Below are 15,426 nucleotides of genomic sequence, written 5' to 3'. Positions count from 1 at the left end.
ACAAACTCGGAGGTAATGGACGAAGTAGACTATGGACTGGGAGGAGTTTTAATCGAATTTGATGATACTGAATGGAAAGAACATCTTTGCATGTCCCTGAGAGCAAGAGCCACGATCTTTTGTTTGCTGTCAAATGCTTTACCACTGCCGTGTTTGTATCCTGTCGCAAAATGCAGTGAAAAGTCCTACACGACGGTTAACATGTGATTGAAGTGTCTATACTGCACTTTGATAATAATAAATAGGAATACTCCACCTAATTCGATTCGTGTTTACTTCCGAGTATATGACTTTAGCCGGATTAATGTATTCAGAAATCTCTGTTTACATGGTAGATTCTTAATAAACGTAATGATTGTTGTTTAAAATATGAGCTGTAGTTTACCTGCTGGTGTCGCTGTTGGACTATTTTTTCTTTAGAAAAACAAGTGATTTATTCACTTTGTCATATTTTGTAATATTTGCGTTGTTTTATTGTTTGTATTGTGAATTTAGTTCTCATCCAATATTTTTTTTTGCCTCTAACTATATGCCTCCTCAGAGAAACGGCCATGGCTAAGAGATGAGCTGATAACGGTGCTCACAAAAAAAAATATTTAGCTTGTCATTGTAATCACGGCCTCTTTGCAAATGGAACCCAATTCCCTTTAGTAGTTTGTGTGTTTTCACTGACGGTGTTTTGGTCTGTTTTGTTGCAGCGAGCCTGTAAGCAGCTTTGAACAGACTCATGAACCAATTGATGACAACGAGTTTTCAACAATGTCTGATGAACAGCTCAATTCATGTGGATTAGTCTTACGATGCCTTTTTGGATCCTCCAAGTTTTGGTTGCATGGACTTTCAACGGAGGGACAGAAAACTCTCAGGATCCATTGAAAGATGAAGATGAATTAAAAAGGGGGGAGTAAATGCAGACAGAATTTCAATTTCATTTTTTCACAGAAACTGTGATACATAAATCCTCTACGTGGCAGTGTTTATTAATATGTCTATTCATGTACATGTGTGAATTGTTTACTTCTTTATTCCCAATAAAGCCATTTTATTTTTGATTCAGACTGGTTCGCAAACAGCACATGCACAAATACAAGAGACTGGATGTTCTGCATTAAACAATCACAGCCAACTACAACCAGTCCTTTCCAATCATATCGCAATGGAAGCATGCCTCCTCTCGCGTGACTTTCCCTCATTCATTCTCTTTTAGGAAGACTGTTAAGACAGGCTTCACACTGCGAGCCTTAGTGCTCAATTCTGATTTTTGCAGTATATAACACAGATGGGTGATAGAAATCTGATAATTAATTTATTTTATTTTATTACATATATATACAATATAACACATTATATTGTGAGATTAATAGCTTTTTATGGGTTGTTAGTGTATTACATCTGTCTTTCATTGATGGATTTTGTTTGCAGTGAAATGTTTCACAATAAAGCACTGTAGCTATAGTTGGTTTCTATTAGTGGTGTCGGTTTCATATAACGTTGTCAATTACTGTGTCATATTTCATCTGTCATCCCTCACAAGCACTATAAAGTGTATTTATGCATTATAAATATCCCAATGCTTGAATCTGAATTCCTTTAATATTACATAATAATAACCTTTTTGCAAATGTGTCCTCCTCTTATTTTTTTCTAATTGTATCATGACAGCTTTCACTAATGGTCTTTTGAGTTAATTACAGATTTTGCCTGTGTTCCCCCTCTTCCATCTTTCTACAGGAACACAACAAATAGTCTGTTCATCAACATAAACACCAATAAACTCTTCTTCAACAGATAACAGTAATATGCAACACAATCTCATGGGAATTCATAACTATAACCCCTGACAGTTAGGCTTTATGTTTAGGGGACCACTATTACTTTTTTTGTAATAATGGTATGTTTTCGTATGATTTATATTGTACAGATGCACACAAAACAACCCATCATCATAGAATACTTAGATATTCAGTTTGGAAATAATTAGGGTACAGTGACTTAATCTACAAGTTATACAAAAAAAAAAAGTCCTGGCTCTTTCAAAAGTTCAAAGAAGTGTAATAAAGCACATCCATCCATAATAAACAGTGCCACATGGCTCCGGGGAGTGAATAAAAAGCTTTAAAAAGTCAACCATAAAAAGTATTATGTATATATAAAACATACAAGGATATACATGAAATGGTTCTTTTAATTCTTTCAAATAAATAATAGATAACTACATAAATTATTTTGGTCACACTTTATTGTCCAATTCTTAATATTAACTAACTATTAACTATGAACTAGTCTCAAAAATATACTCCTAATTACTGCTCATTAATACTTAATAAAGTAGTTGCTAAGTTTAAATATTGGGTTAAGGATTTAGAATAAGGTCTTGCAGAAAAAGACATTAATATGTGCTTTTTAAGTAATAATAAACAGCCAATATCCCAGTAATATTCATGTTGATAACCAACTAGTTAATAGGAAGAATTGGACACTAAAGTGTTACTAATATACTTATTAACTAACTAAACTATTTAAAGTGAGAAGTGTACATAAAAAGCATGCATTTTAAGGTTAGACTTTACATTTTTATGTTAAATACTCTATTGTATTGTATGGTATATAAGAAGTAACTGTAAATTAATTACAGAAAAAAAGAAGAGTAATCCTTTACTTTTTCAAGGGAAAAGTAATTAAATTACAGTGACTACTTTTTACTTTTTACTTATTATTAAGTTATGCTTACACCCAACCCTAATTGTTGTGTAGCCTACTTTTGTGATTTTCATTGGTTTTCGTTTTTATTATTGCTATAATTCATTTCATTTTTCATTGTACTTTTTCAAATAAAATTTCAGTTAGTTGTTAGTTTTTTATTTTAATCTAGTATTCATATATTATTTTAGCTTTATTCAATATTGAAATGATTTTAATAGTTTTAATTTTCTTGTTCCTTACCAATAACAGCACTGTGATAATACAGATGGGTCATACAAATCTTTTTGTATATTTAAATTTATTCATATTAAAACAGTGACAGCTATTTGCATGTTGATTTTTGAGGTGAGCGGTTGTTTTGCAAGTTTCCAGATCTGCTCATTACAGGCAAAATCACTTGGACTCTTACACATCCTGTGGAGATTTGTGTCCTAACCACATGCATCAGTGTGTGGTCAGGAGAGTGCAATGCTTCAGACCACAAGACCATGAAATGCACTGTCTAATTTTCCATTCATTGCCTTTTGATTCATTCATTGTTTTCAGAGTTATTGTTTAATATAAATGATATTGTTTACAGTATGTCAATAAATTATTACTTATGCTGTTTGTTGTGCTGTGCATTGCACCTACCAATGGCATCTTGTTGTACCACTGTGTTCGTTTAGCCACTGGAGGCAACGATGAGGAGGGGAAATTCTACCTGATGGATGTGTGTTTGGAGAGCGTGTACTATGCGTGTGTACTATGGTTCGTCTCAGTACAGCAGGTCAGCTCTCTGATCTGGTGGAGAAAGATAAAAAGCACAACCACACCATCAAACACAAACAGTCAAACAAAATCCTCTAATCTGAGCTGCGAGTACAGTCAGGCTCTCTTAAGAAGGTTTATGAAGATGCATATATGCGGCCTGTGAACGACATGCCACTTGAACTGAAGTGAATACAGTGATCTCACACTACATTAATAATGGACTAATGAAGAACAAAACTAAATTAAAAATTAATTTCAAAATACTGATCATCATATAAATTACAAAAATGACAAAGTTGTCTTGGCAGCCAAATAAAGCACAAACATGGAATACTGATGGCAGGTCGTTGGGCATTATATAATGAAATCATGTTGGAGCTTTAGGGAAAATGCCCAAATAAACCATCATTCATCTAACACTCATTCGAAGTTGTGATGTCTGTTAATTACGAATTGATTTCTCATTCACTCTGCAGGTTGTAGCAATGAATAGGAGTGGGGGGGGGGACCCAGTGATGTCACAATATATAAATCCAAGCCTCTCCTCACTGAAGACTGAACATTCAGAGAGTGAAGAAGAACAGTCTGTTGAGATTTGATCTTTGATCGGTACTCATGGGGGTCAAAACTATCTTGTTTTCCATTATACTTCTGCATGCATGCACTGCCACCTTTAACGGTAAGTACATCAGTGCATGACAGAAGTTTGATTTTAACCACAGTCTTTTGACAGTGTTTTGATGAAACCTTGACTTTATGGAAGGAAGCTTGTTTTGTGTATTGCTGGTATAAATTGTGTGATAGCTTAAAGAAAGATTATTTTTTTTACTTTAAATTGGCTTCTTTTCCATATACTATGGTGTCATTTTTATTTTCTACAGTATATTTATTTTTTCACTTTAAACTGACTTAATTTGCATAGAGTATACTATTTTTGTTGTACTTAAATTACCATATTAACTTCACATACCATATTATGGTACAAACAACAATTTAAACAGAAATGTAAATTCATTAAGATGATGTATGCCTAGGAACAACATCTGCACTTAAAAGATAGTTTACCAAAATATAAAATTTAATTCATAACTTACTCACCCTTATTGTCCTTCCAAACATGTTTGACTTTCTTTATTCTCTGAAAAATAAAAGAAGATATTTGGTGGGGATATTCCGTGCTGTAGAAAAGAGAAAAAAGATGACTGATTCACATGCCACTTGAACTGAAGTGAATACAGTGATCTCACACTGCATTAAAGAGTGGAAAAACACTTTTATTGTTTATGTTTCATGACAAAATGTACAGAATTTAATTGATTTGTGTTATATTAAAAATGGCATGCCCTATAATGCATCATGCCCTATATTAAAGTAAAAACATAAAAAATAAAATAAAAACATGCTTGTAATTAATGGGTGGCTGGTGCGCTACAAATAAAAAAACGTCAAATATTATTTACAAGCATTTATTCCATCAATAAAACAGCTTGTGAATAGTCATGTAATATTATTTGCCTCAGAAAAGTCATAAATAAGGAGCATTGGAGCCCACATTAACCTATAACGTTTGGAGTGGTCCATACACATAGTTTTTACATATGGGCTCAGAGCCAAGAGCCACTGAACCAACTGCTAAGAGGTGGGCTGATAATAGTGCTCACAGGAAGTGATTTAGCTTAACATTGTAAATGCGGTCTAATTCCCTTAAGTAGCTTTTGTGTTTTGACTGATGTTTTTTTGGCCTGTTTGGTTGCAGAGAGCTCTGTTAGCAGCTTTGAACAAACTAATGAGCCAGTTGATGACAAGTCTTCAACCGAGATGTCTGATGAACTCAGTTCAGGCTTACCAGGTAGAGGTTGGATTTACCACAGCTTTGCTGTCAAGTTGTTCCAAACCCAAAAGACTTTGAAAACACAAAGTTAAAAAATTATATCGTAACCTGAGAAGTTTCGCTCTCTTCAGTGAATGTCCACACCTAAATTACGAACATTATAATGGAACGTGTTCATCATACAAAGCCAGGAAACGTATCTCTTCACAAGACTTAATTTAACCAGATTAAATGGTTCAAATCATATGGATTCATTTTACGAAGCATTTATGAATCTCCTAAGTGCTGGTTATGTAGACTTTCAATAGATGGACAGAAACCTCTCAGGTTTCATTAAAAGATGAAGTTTAATAAAAAGCTACAACAGAAAAGTTTAGGCGAGTAAGTAATAAGTTTACATGCATCACTTGCATCAATAAAATGCCACTGTTTGTTGAGTTTGTCTGATTCAAATCAGAAGGGACATGTATCAGTTGTCTAGTTGTGTCATACATGTCTTTTGCAATAATTTAGTTCATTTTTCACTTCCACATTTGTTAATGTAACAGTGGGAGGCATGACAACAGTTGGAGGATCCAAATGCAAGGCTTTATTAAGAGTGTAGTAACAAAATTCAGGGTCAAAACACCAGCAAACATCAATGGCAGAGGCAAGGCAAAAGAGTACAGTAATCCAAACAACAGTCAATGGTCAGGGCAGGCAGCAAACAATGAAAAAACATATAGACAGTCCAAGGAAAAACAAGGAACCAGGGAAACATGTGAAAACAGGGAAATTAGAAATAGGCTACAGGCTATTTATAATAATAACAGGTTTTTGTTGTTGTTATTACTATTATAATTAGGTCTATTTTTAATAAATGTGTCACAGTCGAGTTTATTTGTCTGGTAATGCAATAAAAACTTATAGCTAGGTAGGGGATTTCAGAAAGGCTAGCAATAACAAGTTAGCTTTTAAAGCGAGATCCCCACCATCCCTGCATAATCGCTCTGCAAAGCCATGCCTCCCCCAAAACAAACAAACACGTTCAGGTAGACCAGAAACTGGCATTGGTGGAGGACTGAATGCAAGACAGATTACCTCACGTCTCATTGACCAGTGAGAAAACATCACAGTATAAAGAGCATAATACTACAATAATAGCACCTCACATTCTCATTGGAATGCACTGATGGCTTATCATTTCTAAAGGATCAGGCTGCGCAGAGGTATGCCAATCCATATCGGACAGGCAGACAGGATGGCCTATCATAATGTTCAGACCGATTTGATTGGACAAACATTTTATGATCCTACTCCTTCCACAGATGATATAAATACATAAATACATTTATAGAACTTAACTTAATGATTGCTATTGGGATGTGAATTTTTTTTAACTAGCATAACCAAAATGTTTTTGAACCAAATCTCCTTACACTGCCTTTAACGTTTTGTTTGTTTTCTTACAGCTGAATCTCGACGCAACTTCTCTGTTATGACAGAGACCTATGAGACAAGAGAAAATTATTCCTTTTCGGATGGGATGCTGTATGGAAATTATTCCAGAGACTTTTCTGGAGGCTATACTCTAAATAATTCCAAAAACTTTTCCACAATCCCATTCATTATCGATTCCATACCAGTGTTTTTAGGTAAAGTTTTCTAGACCTCCAGAAGCAATTTGTAACATTTGAGCTCTTCATGTGATGTGTGATGTGAAATCATCACTACAGTTTATTATCAAATTTTCACTCTAAAAGGAAATGCTGTGCATGTTGTACAGTAAATGATTGGCCAGTTTTTGAGTATTTAGAAGATTATAGGATATTTTAAATATTCTGAAATCACAGGTTAAGCAAACAACCCTAGAAGTCACAAAGGAAAAATAAGTTCTGATTCAGTTTTTTACTGTAAATTAAATGTTTGTTCTAGAATGAATTGTTTAGATCAACACCATCATCCTAAAAGCTTTTCACACTGATTTCTTAACCCCGGGTTATCGTCCTAAACCAAATCCTTTTATGACAAGTCATGTCATTCAGCCGCCATTTTTAAAAACGCCTCTCGGGCATGCAAGTGCAACTCCTATCTCTTTGAATGGGAAAACATCAAATTTCTCTAAAATGTTCACTAAGTTTACTATTAAATTTCATATTTGAAATCACCACAGAAATCTGACAACAAATGTGTCATAAATGTTGTTACTTTTGCTCAAATAGCGTTATAAAAATCTTACTATTCAGACAGGATCAGCCAGTGTGCACGTCTCAGCGCTGACTGTTTCTATAGCAACTGGGATTTCTAACGGCAGCTGCAATGATGCGCTAACTTTACCGATTAGCAATTGGCTCCTTCATTCAGAAGGCGGGGCTTCCTGCGTTTAAGCTGCCATTTTCAGCGTTGCATTTTCCCCATTCAAAACTATACTTGTGACATGTCTTGGGTATTCTATAGTCTTTGCCTAAACCCAGCTGCTTTTAACTCTAGGTAAAGGAACATTTCACAATTATAACATAAAAGTTAGGTGGGCTGCACTTTTTACCCGGGGTTATAAAACTTTGCCCAGAGTGGTGTTAGCATTGATTTTGTGGGTGTAAAACTTTGACAGTGTGAAACAATACAATGTCATAGGCTATGTTCACACTGCAAGGCTTAATGCTCAATTCCGATTTTTTGAAAAAATTAGATTTTTTTGCAAGGCCGTTCACATTTCCAATTAAATGCGACCTTTTTTGATCTCCTGTGTGAACGTGAAATGACCCAGAAGTGACCCGCATGCGCAGAAGAGTACTCAACGCTCAACAACGTCACTCGTTGTTTGCGGAAGTAGTTAACATTAAACATGGATGTCAACAACAGTGTAGTCAACAACGGAGCTCTTTTTGCAATATTAAAGTTATTTTCCCGACGGAGCCAGCACAATTACAATCTTCTCGTTTTAAGAAGAAAATTAAAAAGAAGGAGGAGAGCAAGGTTTTTGGCCATGGCGATTTGTGGAGCAGTGTTAGCAACGTCGGTACAGAGAAACGTGTGGGTGCGGAGTCGCAGCCAGGAGTGGTGGGATACTGATGTGAGTGGCTTCACTAATACAGAATTCATCAGTTTATCTTCTCGTTCCCGCCTACTTCAACGCAGACGTATGACATTTGTAGCGTATCAATGACGTACGGGTCGGATACATGTGACCTGGCCGTTCAGACGGAGGTCGCATTTCAAAAGATCGGATACGTATTGGATTCAGGACCACATACCCAAGGCTACGTTCACACTGCAGGCTGAAACGACCCAATTCCGATTTTTTTGCCCCTATGCGACCTGTATCTGATCTTTTCATGACAGTCTGAACGACACAGATCCGATCTTTTCAAATGCGACCCAGGCCACTTGGGTATGTGGTCCTAAATCCGATACGTATCCGATCTTTTGAAATGCGACCTCCGTCTGAACGGCCAGGTCACATGTATCCGACCCGTACGTCATTGATACGCTACAAACGTCATAATTCTGCGTTGAAGTAGGCGGGAATGAGAAGATAAACAACAACCATGGCGGACGATGCTGCTTAAATAACTTTAATATTGCTAAACGAGCTCCGCTGTTGACTACACTGTTGTTATGACATCCATGTTTAGCTACTTCCGCAAACAACGAGTGACGTCGTTGGCCGTTGAGTACTCTTCTGCGCATGCGGATCACTTCTGGGTCATTTCACGTTCACACAGGAGATCACAAAAGGTCGCATTTAATTGGAAATGTGAACGGCCTTGCAAAAAAATCGAAATTGAACATTAAGCCCTGCAGTGTGAACGTAGCCCAAGTGGCCTGGGTCACATTTGAAAAGATCGGATCTGTGTCGTTCAGACTGTCATGAAAAGATCAGATACAGGTCGCATAGGGGCAAAAAAATCAGAATTGGGTTGTTCCAGCCTGCAGTGTGAACGTAGCCTTTATCTTATGGGTAGATCCTTAAAAACATATATAATTTATAATCTACAATATCTATAATATAACACCTCATAATCGCATGCATGCTTTGGACAGAATCTGTTTCAAATGTTTTCAAAATGTTTCAGAATCTGAGGTGTAAATGTTAAATGATGATTGAACATGAGTGAATAAGAGAGCATTTCATTTTTACCTTTAAAGTGTGAAATATCTATTTAGGAAAACTTGGTAGTACAATCGATATTATATAATATGAGGATGAATAATGTCATTGACCATCCATTCAATGACACTAACACCACAAAAATGAACATTAAAACGTTAACCCAGAGTTTAGGAATGTACAGTGTGAAACATCCACATATGTACAGTATAGGCTGCATTAATTGTTAACACTGGGTAAAATATGAGCATTGTGAAACTAGAAGCAAGGTGTCACAATGTCTGGGTTGTGTTCCCTGGGTTTCCACTAGGTGTCCTCCTTTCTCATGGTGTCTATCTCCTTATCACTTCCTGTTCCCTTATTTGGTCACCTTCCTCCTGTTGAGTAATTGATTGTTCCCCACCTGTCTCCTGTTCCCTCATTATCCTTCTGTGTATTTATACCCGGTCTGTCTGAGTCTGTGTTACGGAGTCCTTGTTTAATGTTGATCGTTATTCATGTCTGTCGTGCCTTGCCTTAGTGATGGCAAAATCGAGGCCTCGTGAACCAATGAAACAGTTGAACCAAATGTGCCATATTGTTTCGAGGCTTCGAATCAATCCGACACCCGTCTCAACGGTGACACCTAGTGGTCACTTGCAGGTGTTGATCTGAAACAACCTTGACGAGCCATTAAAAAAATGTGTTGTTTTTTTATTATTATAATGTTCTAATATGTGAAGCTTGTAACCTATAGGCTCCTCACTGTGCATAATGTTATTTTGGTCATGAAAAATGAATATTAATAAAAGAAATTAAGCCACAATGTCTCACTTTTTTAGAGATTTTTATTCAAAAATATTAATTTATCTGCTGTGGAAGGACTTAGCCTACTTCTTTTTTTACAGATAATTTCTCCAGCCTTTGAAAAAATCCTCTCACAAGGGACACTTGTTGTATTTTTTTGCAAGGACATACAAATGAGGAAAGATTACTGCTCTCTCTTTCCAGTAAGTTAGTGGATCATGAGTTCTGGGCAAATACGCATCGTTGATGTATTTTTTCACTTCCACTGTGGCATCAGCTGTAGCATTGTGTATCATCTTGGTTTGATGGATGCGAGTATCAAAAAGTTCCCATAAACTGTCCTGTGTTTCTACTGGTGTTGATGTTGATGGTGATGATGATGATGGGTGTGATGTTGACATTTCTGGGTCTGAATAAAAATGAAAACAGCAATTAGTAACAAATCCTAAACTGACGGCATATATGAAGGATATATTATATTACATGATTCAGATTACATAACATAACACAGACTGAAACTGCTCACCAGGATTTGTGTTTGAACGCATCAGTGAAGCACACTCCAGTGTGATATGCTTTTCAGCTTCCTGGGCTTTAGCAGCATTTCCAAATGCCACATTTTTGAACCTTGGGTCCAGCAGTGTAGCCAGTGCCAAGGCTCTAAAACTCTCATAACCTCCACATCTGGAGTGCAGACCTTCTTGCAGATGTGAGCCTATGAGCCAAAACAGGAGAAACACATATTTATAATAATGACAATAATATGACAGTTATGGCCAATCACATGGGTAGTATGGTCATTGTGGCCTACCTAATTGAACAGTTGATTCCTGCGTTGCATTTCCTTTTTTCTGTGCAAGCTTGTGCTGCAACATCCTGTACAGTGGTATAAGCTTTGAAGCAGACACTCTCTTTTCCTCTGACATCTCTGTTGTTGCGAGTTTGAATGGTTGCAGTATTGACAATGATTGTTCAATAATGTCATAATCAATACTTGTCAGGGGAGCAGTATCATTGTTTAAGTTGGAAAGTGCAGCAGCCACTGGTTCACGTTGGTCATACAAGCGCTGTAGCATGTCAAATGTGCTGTTCCATCTCGTGTCAACCTCCTGTATCAGTTTCAGAGTTGGTCTTCCCATCAAGCTCTGCATCTCCACAAGCTTGTCCTTTGCTTTGCAGCTGGATCTGAACAACCCCACTATCTTTCTGGCCTTCTGGCGTATTTCATTGATGACTGGGGTTTGATCTAGTGCCTTTTTCACAATCAAATTTAAAGTATGAGCAAAACATGGGACATGGCGAAGGTGGAGTAGCTGGGCACTTAGGATCATGTTAGATGCATTGTCAGTCACCATGCACTGAACTTTGGAGGTTATTCCCCACTTAGCCATTAGCAAGGCTTTAGCCTCCATGAGATGCTGGGCTGTGTGGGTTTGGTAAAACCTCCTTACACCCAGTACAACAGTTGCCATTTTTGCCTCTGGTGTTATGTAATGGCAAGTCACACAAAGATATCCATCCATATTAATGGAGGACCACATGTCAGCTGTAAGGCTAACAAATTCGGCCTTTTGTAGGTCCTCCATTGTCTTCTCCTTGGCTTTGTTGTACTTTTCGCTGACCATTATTTTAAGCACCTTCCGGGATGGGAGGACATAGCTTGGATCAAGCTTGTTCACAAATGCCCTGAATCCCTCATCGTCCACGATGGTGAAGGGCTGCAGATCCTTCACCACCATGTTTATAAGAGCCTCATCCAATTCCCTCTGTCTGACTTTTAAAAGAGAAGACAAAACATACTTTCAGACAAATACATTGGAAAAATACAGCTTCAATTAGTGCACATCTATTAAAAGTATAGCCTACTGGTTCATTATTTGGAAACCTTCCAGTGTTTATAATCAGTGCTTTATATAACTTATAAACTTTATAAACAGTGTCCCAAAAGGTTGTAATTATATTTCAATTATAATTATATCCCAAACAATGCATACCTTGCTTAGATGGCCCAGCAGTGTCAGTAGCAGGCCTAGGTACAGGGGGAATGCCATCCTCTGCACACTGCAAAATGGCAGGATGAGTGCTCCTCAAATGGCGCATCATGGATGATGTATTGTTGCAGTAGGCTAGCTGCCGATCACAATACACACATCTCACTTTATTTGGGGTTTCTAAATGGAAATGCTCCCACACCACAGATGTACGGCATCTCTTCTGGGGAGCTTCCATTTTATCTATCTATCCAAATCTATCTATCTATATATGAATCGATCTATGTATCTAGATATGTATCTATAATCTATGTATCTATATATGTATCTATCTATAATATATGTATTTATATATGTATCTATAATCTATCTATATATGTATCATAATATATGTATTTATATATGTATCTGTAATCTATCTATATATGTATCTATCTATTAATCTAGCTGTCTATATATATTTATATCTATGTATCTATTAATGTGTCACTATATGTATACTCTGTCTGTCTCTAGCCTCTCAGTCAATGTGTTGTGTAAATTTAAATGTAAGTCTAAATTGCCTATAACTAATCAAATCGCACTATGTCACTATATCACCAAAAATCCGCTATCTCAAAGTCAAACTCCTCTCACAAAAACCCACGAGGTCAAAATGCGTTTATTTCACTTTTATACAGATGTGCGATTGTGTGGTCTGTTCCCGACCGTTCCAATCAAACGCTGATTCGGCGGACCACACCTGATGAAACAATTAGTGAAACACTTCGAGGCTTCGTTTGGTCATAGTCACGTGACATGGGTGTTTCGAATCACGCTTCGGATCAGTGTTTCGACACATCTGCGCTTAGGGATCTCGCAAAGCTTCGGAACGACTGTTTCGCTTCAGCCATCCTTACCTTGCCTTGCCTTGCCTTGCCTTGCCTTGCCTTGCCTTGCCTTGCCTTGCCTTGCCTTGCCTTGCCTTGCCTTGCCTTGCCTTGCCTTGCCTGTGTCTTGTGTCTTGTGTCTTGTTTATGTTATGTTTGGATATTCTGGTTTTGACCCTGCCTGGACTGTTTACCCCTTTGGATTACCCTTTAAATAAATGACTTACCTGCAATTGGTTCCCTCTCCTGTGTTTCCTGTATCACCGAACGTGACACAAGGTAACCCATGAATCCATTTACCTGGGGTTAACTTTATAAGTGTTAACTATTTCAAGTGTGAAAAGCCTTCTGTCTATATTTATCTGGTGGTGCTGAGAAGTTTCAATGTTGTTGTTTTATTTATGTATTTATTTATTTATACATATTTGTTTACAGATCCAATCATTATCCATATTCTTGAAGACCAGCCATGTAACAGCACTGATCTGAATGAAGTGGATTGCAACAAGGCTACACAGCACACATACAACATCTCAGACAAGTCTGTTGACTTCCTCAAAGGCCTGCTGGTCACACGCATCATGCCCTCATTCTACATCATCATCATCCTCATTAGTTTGCCCCTGAACACTTTGGCCTTCGTAGCGTTCACATGTAGGATTCGAGAGAAGAAACCAGCTGTGATCTACATGTCTCATCTGGCGTGTGTGGATCTGCTCTTCACCCTGCTGCTGCCTCTGAAGATCCACTACCAGCTGAACGCTTCAGATTGGGTGTTCGGTGAGGCGGTGTGTCGTGTGCTCAGTGCAGCTTACTACTGCTACATGTACTGCTCCATACTGCTGATGATGTGCATGAGTGTGGACAGGCTGCTGGCCGTGGTGTATCCCATCGCCTCTCTAACCTGGAGGAGCACAAGAAAAGCCACATGTGTGTGTGTGCTGGTCTGGCTGCTGGCACTCGCTGGTACGGTGCCGCTTCTCTCCATAACGCAAACATTCAAGATAAAGGATGTTGGCATCACCTGCCATGACGTGCTGTATCACACACAGGTGTATGCATACCTGTTCTCCATCCTCTCCTGCCTCTACTTTCTCTTGCCTCTGATCATCACCATGGTGAGTTACTCTACCATCATATATGTGCTCACTACAAAGAATGATCACTTGACAACATCATACTCAGACAAACGAAGGAGAGCTGTGATTATGGCTATAGCTGTGCTGATGGAGTTTGCATTGTGCTTTGCACCAACAAATGGCATCTTGTTGTACCACTGTGTTCGTTTAGCCACCGGAGGCAGCAGTGAGGAGGGGAAATACTACCTGATTGCTGTGTGTTTGGGGAGCGCAAGTGTTTTTCTGGACCCTCTGTTATATTACTATGGCTCGTCTCAATGCAGAAAGCAGATCAGCTCTCTGATCTGCTGGAGGAAGACAAAAAGCTCAACCACAACATCAAACGCAAACAGTCAAACTAAATCCTCTAACCTGAGCTGTGAGTACACCCAGGCTCACATTCAGGTGTGAATTAATGGTAATTTTTTTTGTACTAAAGATTAATTTATAAATTCATAATCTCTGCTAGTTTTAAATAACTGGAATGATGTTTGTTTTCAATGATGGTCTTTGCATGTACATAGATATAAATAGAATATAGCATGTATACAATCATATTGTGCACCTAAAACTTGAAAACATTGTATTTTTAACACAACAATTGAAATGCATTTAGTTTGTATCTAAAAAATGAAGGTGTCTGTAAAATTAGCATAGCAATCAGTCATGATTTTTGTTGCAATAAGCGTTCTGTAGCAATGCTGGTAAATGAAATGTCCCCATTTATAATCTGCTGTACTTAAAATATGTATAAATGTGAGGACAAAAGAGATAAAAATGTAAAACAAAACGTAAATTCTCCTTTCATAAACATCATATATTAGAACACAGTCAACAAAAATGCACTGAATCCAGTGTAATATTTACTTACCGAGGGATATGATTGGATGAACATTTTATAATCCTATGCTTTTTTTAAAGATGCTTTTTTTGTTTTCTTGTTCATAAAACTACATTTGAACCGCTGATGTCACATGGACCATTTTATCAGCATCTTTAATATGTTTCTGTGCCTTGATAGTGGAAAACTGTGGCTTAACGGTTAGAGAGTCGGACTCATAACCCTAAGGTTGTGGGTTCAAGTCTCGTACCTGCAGGGATTGTAGGTACAGTGCTCTCTCCCATCTTCAAGTAGATAGCATCTTCAATACGACTGAGGTGCCCTTGATCAAGGCACTGAACCCCCAACTGCTTCCCAGGTCTTGCAACAAAAAATGTCTGCCCACTGCTCCGTGTGTGTGCACTTTGGATATGATAAATGCAGAGTAATTCCCAGTATGGGACA

At 37.6% G+C, this 15,426-nt stretch overlaps 1 protein-coding gene across 2 annotated transcripts; it reads left to right on the top strand.

The window, feature by feature from the left end:
• Nucleotides 1–4,029: 4,029 nt before the first annotated feature.
• Nucleotides 4,030–15,078, top strand: LOC132116651 (proteinase-activated receptor 1-like). 2 transcript variants are annotated; one of them, XM_059525511.1, is made up of 3 exons: nt 4,030–4,135; nt 6,739–6,921; nt 13,459–15,078. In XM_059525511.1, the coding sequence occupies exons 1-3, from the start codon at nt 4,072–4,074 to the stop codon at nt 14,550–14,552; spliced, it is 1,341 nt and encodes a 446-aa protein (XP_059381494.1). In that variant the 5' UTR covers nt 4,030–4,071; the 3' UTR covers nt 14,553–15,078. The 2 variants fall into 2 exon arrangements, with proteins under 2 accessions (XP_059381494.1, XP_059381495.1); XM_059525512.1 differs by lacking the exon at nt 4,030–4,135 and adding an exon at nt 5,217–5,305.
• Nucleotides 15,079–15,426: the final 348 nt, after the last annotated feature.

This window comes from Carassius carassius, chromosome 36 (assembly GCF_963082965.1).
Source record: "Carassius carassius chromosome 36, fCarCar2.1, whole genome shotgun sequence".
Taxonomy (NCBI): domain Eukaryota; kingdom Metazoa; phylum Chordata; class Actinopteri; order Cypriniformes; family Cyprinidae; genus Carassius; species Carassius carassius.
This window is presented reverse-complemented; position numbering and strand designations above follow the sequence as displayed.

What these genes read in the sequence shown, in the direction of transcription:
- LOC132116651 (XM_059525511.1), top strand. Translation starts at nt 4,072, where the DNA reads ATGGGGGTCAAAACTATCTTGTTTTCCATTATACTTCTGCATGCATGC. An exon ending in ATGCACTGCCACCTTTAACG is followed by an intron (nt 4,136 to 6,738) that starts GTAAGTACATCA and finishes GTTTTCTTACAG; the next exon opens with CTGAATCTCGACGCAACTTC. An exon ending in TTCCATACCAGTGTTTTTAG is followed by an intron (nt 6,922 to 13,458) that starts GTAAAGTTTTCT and finishes ATTTGTTTACAG; the next exon opens with ATCCAATCATTATCCATATT.